The 10132-nt window shown below is 45.4% G+C and overlaps 1 protein-coding gene across 1 annotated transcript; it reads right to left on the bottom strand.

Annotated features, from left to right (window-relative positions):
* Positions 1–6605: 6605 nt before the first annotated feature.
* Positions 6606–9646, bottom strand: igfals (insulin-like growth factor binding protein, acid labile subunit). The gene is made up of 2 exons (XM_018749684.2): positions 9623–9646; positions 6606–8657 (listed from the first exon to the last, which is right to left on the bottom strand). Exon 2 carries the CDS (start codon positions 8623–8625, stop codon positions 6826–6828), a length of 1800 nt encoding a protein of 599 aa, XP_018605200.1. The 5' UTR covers positions 8626–8657; positions 9623–9646; the 3' UTR covers positions 6606–6825.
* Between the last annotated feature and the right edge of the window lie 486 nt (positions 9647–10132).

Here is a 10132-nt window from a genome sequence, read left to right as displayed (position 1 = left end):
GGACAATAATACTACTACTACTACTAATAATGATAGTAATAATAATACATATAACTACAGCATTTATAATAGAAAGACATAGAAAGAGATACTAATAAATGTTATTACTGTGAAGATGAATTGAGGATATGGTAATGCATCAAGTTAATTTTTAATCCGTTAAGTGTAATTATACCATAAGGTGTAATTATGATAATTCATTTACTGTAATTTGTGTGCATGACCTGAAAATGACCCAGGCAAAAGCAAAGATAACAGGGTGTGTGCCCTGGGGTGAGGGTGATGTTCAACAAGGAATAGACAACGCAATCCATTGAACAAACAATGGGATCTGTCACAGTGTTTCCCCGGGGCGGGTGCGTCGAACCCAAGCGTGGAGCAGAGGAAGCTGGTTTAAGGGGCGATCTGTAAGACATGGTCAAGGAGGCAGGCAAGAGTAACCGATGTGCGCACGTAGTCCGAAGGGAGAATCCGAGAGGAACAATTCAAAGACAGGCAAGGAGTCGAGGCAGACCAGGGAGTCAATCACGAGGAGCAGGACGAGGAGCAATTACTAGGAGCACGAGTGAGTAACGAGGCTGAAACAAGGTTCCACAGCTTCTTAAGGTCTGGGCTGCCGGTGTTGCTTGTCGCCGAGTTCGTGGGCGTGACAGTATCCATTGAAGGCAGGTGCTGGAAACATATTAGTGGTGTAATGCAAACAGCATATGAGGAAATAGCACCCCATTTACATTTATTCATTTAGTAGATGCTTTTGTCCAAAGCGACGTACATCTCAGCAGAAGTACAATTCATGCATTACATTGAGAGAAGGAGACATAGCTGTAGACATGAAAGTCTCAAGCAAACCTAGTTTGTTCCCTACCACTTACTACACCGAGGTTCAACCCCTGTTAACCCCAGTTAAAGAATCCAAGCCACCAGCAAGAATTAGGCAGACTATTGCAGATGCCACTGTGACTGATGAACCATTAAGCAAAGCAGCTGTGAAGATGATAGTGGCGCAGATCCAAGGGGGATCTGAATTACCAAAAAAGGGAATGTCTGATCAGTCTGAAATTGTACAAAAGGTGCTGTTTGTGAATTTTCTGGCAGTTACTCTGCAGACCAACTCAGCTTAGTTACTTTGTAATAAAGCCTACTTGCATTTGCAAACCTCCCAAAGACTCTGGTGTGTTGTCTTTGGAAACCATGACAAGGACATGGAGGAGACTGGACCTAAGTGCAGGATCGTTTATTCAGAATCAAAGGAATAGACATGTTCTCGTGGTCGGAGACGGGCAAATGGTCGGTTGATCGGCGAACTGAAAAGCAGTGATGATCCGAAATCATGGTCAGGGAACAAAGTGGGCGGTCGTTATCAAAGAGATGTGAAACGGATCTGGGGAGCAATGAGGGATAGGGCTTGAATAGCAGAGCGAGGGAGGTTTGAAAACATGGGGGTTCTGGAGCGACATTCCGCAACTGGGAAGAATTGTCTTTTATAGCCGAGTGCTCTCTCAGAGAGACAGAGGGACAGTGTGTGTGTGCGCGTGTATGTGCATGCCGGCACGCACACGCTTGCAAAACATTAAAGAAAATTTTATGTTCACTTTTCCATTGTTCATTGGCATTTCACCTTTCGCTTTATTATTTCCTCTTTAGTTTCAATCGTGATCGTTTTTCTTGGATGATTCACCATCACCTGAATCACATTTATGTTTTGGTGCCCTGGTTCGGAGGGTAAAATCAAACAAACACACACACACACACACACACACACACACACACACACACACACACACACACATACACACACACTGCCTGAACCGCTTGTCCCATACGGGGTTGCGGGGAGCCAGAGCCTAGCCCGGCAACACAGGGCGTAGGGCTGGAGGGGGAGGGGACACACCCAAGACAGGATGCTGGTCTGTCACAAGGCACGAAATCAAAAATATTAAAGCCAAATACAATAACAAAAGAGACACTGTTAACAGGAAAAGAAGGAAGTATGTCCTACCTCGGGCTCACGCGCCCTGCCCATGAGCCGGCAAATCGCTGTAGACACGCAATGTTTTGATGCACTTCACGAAGTGGCGCCCGTTTACTATTACAAACCACTGTATATTCAGCAGGGGGGGGCGCAGTGGCGCAGTGGGTTGGACCGGGTCCTGCTCTCCAGTGGGTCTGGGGTTCGAGTCCCGCTTGGGGTGCCTTGCAACGGACTGGCGTCCCGTCCTGGGTGTGTCCCCTCCCCCTCTGGCCTTACGCCCTGTGTTACCGGGTTGGCTCCGGTTCCCCGCAACCCTCGTATGGGACAAGCGGTTCTGAAAATGTGTGTGTGTGTGTGTATTCAGTAACTTGAAATTTTAATATAATAACCTTAATTATGATAATATAAAAGTCTCCCTCCTCCCTTTTCTAAAACCCTAAAATGGGCGGCCTGTGATCATCTATCTCAATTCCTCTCCCAGAACACATGTACACTACGAGATGTGTGTTGCTTTGGAGAAAAGTGTCTGCTAAATGAATAAATGGAAAGTTAAATGTAAAATCACACACACACACTTTCTGAACCGCTTGTCCCATACAGGGTCATGGGGAGCCAGAGCCTAACATGGCAACACAGGGCATAAGGCTGGAGGGGGAGGGGACACACCCAGGACAGGACGCCAGTCTGTCACAAGGCACCCCAAGCAGGACTCAAATCCCAGACCCACCAGAGAGCAGGACCCGGTCCAACCCACTGCGCCACCGCACCCCCTCCAATGTAAAATCAATAAAAAAATAAAGTGCACAGGACAGTGATTAATTAGCATAATTTTCTTGTAATACAAAGGTATAACTTGTAGACTTAACATGAAATATTGGTTGGTTTCCTTTAATTTCTGAAAATAGTTTTTTTATCATAATCTTTGTAAAAATAGATATTGAATTTAGTTTGACCCCTACTGTAAGATATTTATCTCATGGTTGCAATGAGACCCAGGTGTGGTTGCACCGTTTCATTTGAGAGGCAGAGAGAATCGTCAACAGCAGGCAGGGGTCACCAATGAGCAAACGTCAAAGCAAAGGGAGAATCCAAAGTTGTAGTCCAGGAAACGAAGCTAAAGGTCAGAACACCAGGAAATCGTCGGGACAGGGATACAGGGTCAGGAACACGGGTGATAGCAAAGGAGAGTACAGGTGTGGGTGAGTGGATGGCTCAAAGAGGTTCCACAGTCTAGGCAGTCCAATGCCATCTTTTTTATACTCCTTCTCCCTGATCAGACACAGGTGCATCGGTTCGTTGCGAGGTCATGGGCATGACAGTACCCTCCCCCGTACGAGCAGCACCAGCCACTCTACAGACCCTGAGGGGGCGATCCCTGGGCCTGAGCACTGGCCAGTCCGGGTAGTCCCTGTGAAAATCAGAAACAAGATAAGATCCAACACATCCCACGTTGGCACCCAGCATTCCTCCTCCAGGCCATACCCTCCCAGTCTAAGAGGTATTGTGATTCCCCCCGCCTGTGGCAGGAGTCAAGGAATTCCCAGACAGCATAAGCCGGCCCCCTGTCGACTTGAACAGGCGGGGGCGGAGCCGCAGCCACAGGCGATTAGTGAAGGGACACTGCATGAGGTTTCAAGAGGGACACATGGAAAGTCAGGTTCATTCACAACTGTGGTGGCAATTGAAGCCCGTAGGAAACCGGGGTAACACGGCGGAGAACCTTGAACGGGCTGATATACCGGGGGCTGAGTTTCTTTGTCGGCAGCTTCAGCTGTATTCTCTGACCTGGCACAAAGGAGAGCAGATGCCGGTGTCGGTCCGCTTGTTGCCTGTACGTATGGGTGCGGTGTTGGAGATGGTCTCGGACTACTCGCCAGGTCTCCGCACTTTCCTTATACCAGGCATCCACTGCCAGTACATCACTCAAGCTGGGGTGCCAGGGCATCAAGGAGGGGTTGATACCCCAGCGCACACTGGAAAGGTGAGAGCCCCGTGGTCGTGTGGGTCAATATGTTGTTGGCATATTCTGCCCAGGGTGAGTACCGAACCTACTGTGATGTTGTTTGTAGCCACAATAGCACCGCAAGAAACAACCGATGTCTTGTTGTAGCCTCTCTACTTGCCCATCGGCCTGAGGGTGATAGCCTGATGTCAGACTAACGAGATACCCAGCTTTTACCAGAAAGTCTTTCATACCTGGGAAGTGAACTGGAGTCCTCGGTCCGACGTGATGTCCTCTGGAAGGTTATAGAGACGAAACACATTATCGCACAGCAGTTCTGCTATCTCCAAGGCTGTGGGGAGCTTGGGGAGAGGGACAAGACGGCGTGCTTTGGAAAACCTGTCGACTACCATGAGCACTGTGGTCTTACCTTCCAATGGAGGAAAATCCACGAGAAAGTCGATGGAAACATGGGACCAGGGACGGGCCGGGATCGGCAGGGGTTCGAGGAGTCCTGCTGGTTTCTGGGTCAGGGTCTTTGCTTGTGCACATGTGACACATGCACTGCTGTAGTCCCAAATGTCTTCTCGGATGGAGAGTCACCAGAACTGTTTTCAGAGAAGGGAGAGCATTTAACTGAGACCGGGGTGTCCTGCTTCTGGGGAGTTGTGCTAATTGCATGCCCATACAGTGACACCTACTAATTTGTGTCCGTGATGAGCTGGGCAGACTGCTCGGAAGTGACCTGCCACAGTACACGTACAGGCGGTGTAGGAAACGGAGTAGCCTCTATTCAGGGGTCAGACGCCCGTGTCCGATCTGCATTGGCTCCAGTGCTTCTCCAGAGACACAGGGAGTTGGTGACGGCAGTCAGGGTCTGGGCTCTCGGTCATGGGCCAGGTTGTCAATGGCCACTAGTGTTTCAATGAATCGGTTCAGTGTCCAGTCCTCCCCTCAGTACTGGAGCTCGGTCTGGATCTGGCGACTCAGCCCATGCCAAAAACTTACCAGGAGGGATGTCTCATTTCAGCCGCTCTGCTCCGCCAGGGTCCAGAATTCAAGGGAGTAGTCAGCCACTGAGTGATTCCCCTGCTGGATCTACATCAAACAATCGCTGGTGGCACGGGTCGACAGGGAGAGGCCAATCACTGCCTTCAAGTGCTTCTTGAACTCCCCATAGGTGGTCTGGGAGCGTTTCTCCCATGCAGCTGTAGCCCACTCTAGTGCCGGGCTAGTCAGCAACACAAGGATGTAGGTGATCCTGTTTTCAGCTGTCTAGTACACGTGAGGCATGCTGGCAAAGATGAGCTTGCATTACAAGAAGAAACTCTGACACCGATCCGGAGAGCCATCGTAGCACTCTGGGGTGGCTAGATGTGGGTCATGAGCCGAAACAGGTGGGGCAGGTTGTGCCAGTGCTGCCGTGGCTCCCGCTGTGGGAGATCCTCTGTGTGCAGATCCACTACTCCCTTCTCCTGCAGAACTTGAAACAGTCCCTGAAATGCTTCAGTGAATCTAGTCAAAGTCTGCTCGTGGGAGCCTAGCAGTGCACCCTGGGACGAGAGCGCTTGTTTTAGGCGGTCCAGCACCGCTAGGTCCAAAGGTGAGGCTGAAACTTATGTCGTCGTTGCAAGGAGGCGACAGACCTAAGTGCGGTTGCACCATTTTATTTTGCGAAAGGCAGAGAAAATCGTCAACATCAGGCAGACATTTATTCCTGTTGTGAGCAGATTAATTTATGTTTGTCTTCAAGTAAGTTGCTAGAAATAAGAGGAAAGACACACAATGTCTGAAACCACTTGTCCCAAGTAGGGTTGCAGTGAACTGGAGCCTAACCTAGCAACACAGGGTGCAAGGCTGGAGGGGGAGGGTACACACCCAGGACGGAACACAAACCTGTCACAAGGCACCCCAAGCAGAACCTGAACCCCAGACTGACAGAGAGCAGGACCCGGCCAATCCCACTGTGCCATCGCACCCCCCTTTAAGAGGAAAGATAATGTGTATATTTAAGTATTTTACATGGTATTCTATTAATGCCAATAAATATAAACAGCAAGTTAAGTCTGGTTTTCCTTTGCAGGCATTTTAAAAGCCACAATTATTAATTACTAAACTAAAAGTGATTAGTAAACTGCAATCTTGGTGTTGCATGCATAGTAAATAGACAGAACAATAAGAAGACAAAACTCTTGTTGTAATATATATATAATATATATTTAATAACTACACATTTATACTTCTAGTGAATTTCATATTATACAAAGAAAATGTACACAAGCAAATGCATGATATTCATAATTCGGTGCAGCCAATAACCAGAGTAATGTTGATGATTACAACTAACAAGACATACTTCTACCAGGTTCCTTTGAAACTTATAAATTAGAGCACTTGCATAGCACTAGAATTAGTTGAATGCATGAGAAATTTGAACATAGTGTGTTTTTATGCCAACCAATCATAGGACAAAGTCCCATGTTTGATATTCTTTCACAAAGCCCTCAGTTTATATTTAGATTAGTAGTTCTAAATATAAAATCTGTAGCTATAAAATAGAAAATCCAAACCAGCTCAATTAAACATGTACACGTCTATAAATGATGTGATCTTAAAGAAGTCATTTGTGGAAATGGACTTTGCAGAGGATGCAGGACCCTCCATCTGGGTCCGATTATTTTGGCAGCAAGAATGAGCATAATGTAAACAAGGGTTGTGGTGAATTAAAAAAGTAAAATACAGGAGAAACACTACCCAAGAATGTTTGGCAAAAAAATATTTATCCTTCAAAATAATTAAATTATTTGAAACTGTATCAGTAAAATAGCTAGAAGATTTTTTATAGAAACAAGGAACTCATTAAATATTTACTTTTTGTGGCATAAACCCAAATTAGGGGACATTAGGGGAATCAGCAGTCATGGAAATGTTCACTGTGAATGTCCCTCAAATCCATACCAGTCAGACTGGGTGGGATTCTACAGGTGATGTTGTTGTAGATGTTAACAAGTGTGCGAGGTTCCTCTCCCTCTGGCAGCACCCCCACTTGTCTTGGTACAACATGGGGCTTACTAAGGATATAGTCTCTGAGGGGTTTTGCCACACAGTCGCATCTCCAGCGATTTCCCAACAGTAACAGTTGGTCCAGGTTGTCAGGGAACTCAACAGGAAGGCTGCTGAGAGCGTTGTTGTTGAGATTCAGGTAGCGTAGCCTTGGCAGCAGTTGTAGCGTGCCATTCTGTAGGGACTCAATCTGGTTGTCAGAGATATCTAACCAAGAAATATGCTGCAGTGGGTGAAGCACATCTAATGTAATCTGACGAATTAAATTGCCTGATAGAAGCAGATAGTCAAGGTTCCTCAGGCCATAGAAGGTGTGAGAAGATAGGAACTCAAGCTTGTTGAACCTCAAGTCAAGCTGCTGAAGAACCTGGAGGTCTATAAAGCTCTGGCGCTCCACCACAGATATATTATTTTGTTGGAGGAAGAGACGTCGAAGACCTGTGAGTCCCATGAAGGCTTGGGACGATATTTTGATAAGACAGCATTTATCTAAGTGAAGGCTGTGAAGCTTTGAAAGACCTTTAAAAACCTGATCTGGAAGACTTTGAAAACAGCTGCCAGACAGATTTATTACAGCTATACGAGATAACCCCAAAAAGGCGCCACCACGTACTTCAGTTACCAAGTTGTTTTCTAGCTCCAGCATCTCTAGGTGACCTAAACCCTCAAAGATCCTTTCACCAAGAACACGGATCTTGTTGTGACTCAGACGCAGCTCCTCAAGATACTGAAGGTCACGAAAGGTTCTTGGTCTAAGGCTGCTAACGGAATTGTTGGAAAGTCGTAAAACATGAAGGCTATGCAGGCCCAAAAATGTCTCATCATGTAATGCTGTGAGTCGGTTGTTAGTAAGATCCAACCAACGGAGGGATTTCATACCTAGAAAAGCTCTGGGTGCTACAGTGACAATCTGATTTTGGGCAAGGTATAGCTTCTGCAGTTTTGGCAATTTCAGGAACACATTAGCCTTGATGACCTTTAGGGAGTTTGCAGTAAGGTCTAGCTCCTTGAGCTCAGTCAGGCCCTGGAATAGTTGTGGTTGTATATAAGCTAGCCGATTCCCTGCTAGAACAAGCTCTCTGAGGCCATGTAGATCCTGAAAACCCATTTCAGGCAGCACAACTAGTTGATTCCAACCAAGATTGAGGAGCCACAAATTGGAGAGGCTAGAAAAAAGCTTGTCCTCAATACGTAATAGCTGATTGTTATGAAGACTAAGGGATGCTAAATTAGGCATGTTCTGGAAGACAGAAGGTGGTAGAGAACGGAGTCGATTGCGCTCCAGGTGTAGGTGTGCCAGCATGTGCAGACCTCTGAAAGCTTGGGCATCAACTGTGGCCAGCTGACCACTTTGCAGATTCAGGAAGTCCAGATTGCTAAGATCTTTGAAGGAGCCAGCAGGCAGAGAGGTAAATAGGTTTCCATCTAGCCACAGGGAGCGTGTGGAAAGTGGCACATCAGAGGGTACCTCAGTGAGATTGCACATACTGCAGTACACATTGAGTTCTGCGCTGTAATCATCATGCAGGCAGGTACAGCCTTTGGAGCAAGGGGTAGGCTCAGTGGACCCTCCTGATTCCAGGGTGCTAACTGTTGACACCCCAAGCAGTCCCAATGCCCACAAGTGAGTCAGCACAGAGAAGATCATCCCAGATGAGGAAAAGGACAGGTGTATAGGCTCTGCAATAATCAAATAAATTTTACATGTGAAGAACCATGATAGCAATACTCTGCTGTTCTTATGCATTGTAAATAATTATTTTGATACTGTCAGATACTATATCTAGCACTTCATATCAGTCAGTTACTCATTATCAGTAACTGCATATACAAGTTAGAATTGAGGCAGTCCAGAACCTTTACTGAAAGCAGGGGGGTCAAGGCTGTGGATGGTACACCTTGAACTGAATGTCAGTCCATCACAGGGTAGCCAGACATACACGTTCACTCACACATTTGCACAGTAATGAGTAATTTAGAATCACCAATTAATGAGATCCATATTTTGAGAGTGTGAGAGAAAACTGGAGCACCCAGAGGAAACCAACACTGACACAATGAGAAAATACAGATACAAACCTATGCCCGAACAGCTCAAGCATTCTGAGGTGGAAATATTACTGTTGCGCCACCCTGTCACTCCCACATCATGTAACATATAAAATAAGTAATGTTTTCTTAATTTATATTGAACTTGTTTTCATAGTGCCTCTTCCAGTATGTTGCTCCAGAGAACTCAATGCAGCATAGCGCAAAAGTACATGTAGCATTCGACAAAACAGCAGTAATAGATTGTTATAAAACACATGTCGGAGGAGGGGAAACAAAATTAAGCCAGGTTAAATGAGAGAGAAAACCACTTTTGGTTCCTCTGGTTGCTCACAGTTCTTGATAATGCTGATTGACATGCTTATAAATTTTCAATTTTCATTTTCAGCATAATTTTCTATTAATAGTTGTGTTTTCAAAAAGGTATAATTAGAGCCAGTTTATTAAATACATTGTTATTTCATGAATGACCATACAAAAACAATACTATTTCTTTTGAATTAATTATTGCATGCTTATCAAAGCAGAAATAGTATTTTACAACAAACATTCTGCGCGCACACAAACGTTGCCGCTGTAACTGCATGATCTCTTACCTGCAGTTTCAGCAGTTTGGAGCAGAATCTGGCAGACAGTGACAGGATAGAAGGTACAGAGGTTTATGTACAGAACCAACAGCCCTTGCCTGCTATCCTTGTTCTGCCAAAAAAAGAAGTTAGTTCCATAGGCCACAGTGTAACTGTTGTAAGGTTAACCTTTTCGCTTCCTCCTCCAAATGATAAAGTCTGCACTTAAATGGTAACTTTCCAGGTAATTTCAAATGTGAGCATGTAAGTATACAGTTAGTTATGGCTAGTAATTGCTATTTGTTTATAACAGGAAAAATTTTATTTTTACAAGAAAAGGGATTTCTTAAATACTGAAATATTTACCAACATGAAAAAAAAATGGAAACACTAGAAAGAAAACTGGACAATTTGCAAATAGATTGCAAAACTTTTCTCAGTCAAATGTTCAGATGGAAAAGTGTTTTGCTGTAGTTTTTCAGGTAACAGTAACCTTTCCTAGATCTCCTTGAATTAAGCCACAAGTATGAATGTCATATC

Source organism: Scleropages formosus, chromosome 5, assembly GCF_900964775.1.
Source record: "Scleropages formosus chromosome 5, fSclFor1.1, whole genome shotgun sequence".
Classification (NCBI taxonomy): domain Eukaryota; kingdom Metazoa; phylum Chordata; class Actinopteri; order Osteoglossiformes; family Osteoglossidae; genus Scleropages; species Scleropages formosus.
The sequence above is the reverse complement of the archived record's forward strand: the minus strand, read 5'-3'. Positions and strand labels throughout refer to the sequence as shown.

Bases quoted from the DNA above. Each gene is read 5' to 3' on its own strand.
- igfals (XM_018749684.2), bottom strand. From the start codon at position 8,625: ATGATCTTCTCTGTGCTGACTCACTTGTGGGCATTGGGACTGCTTGGG.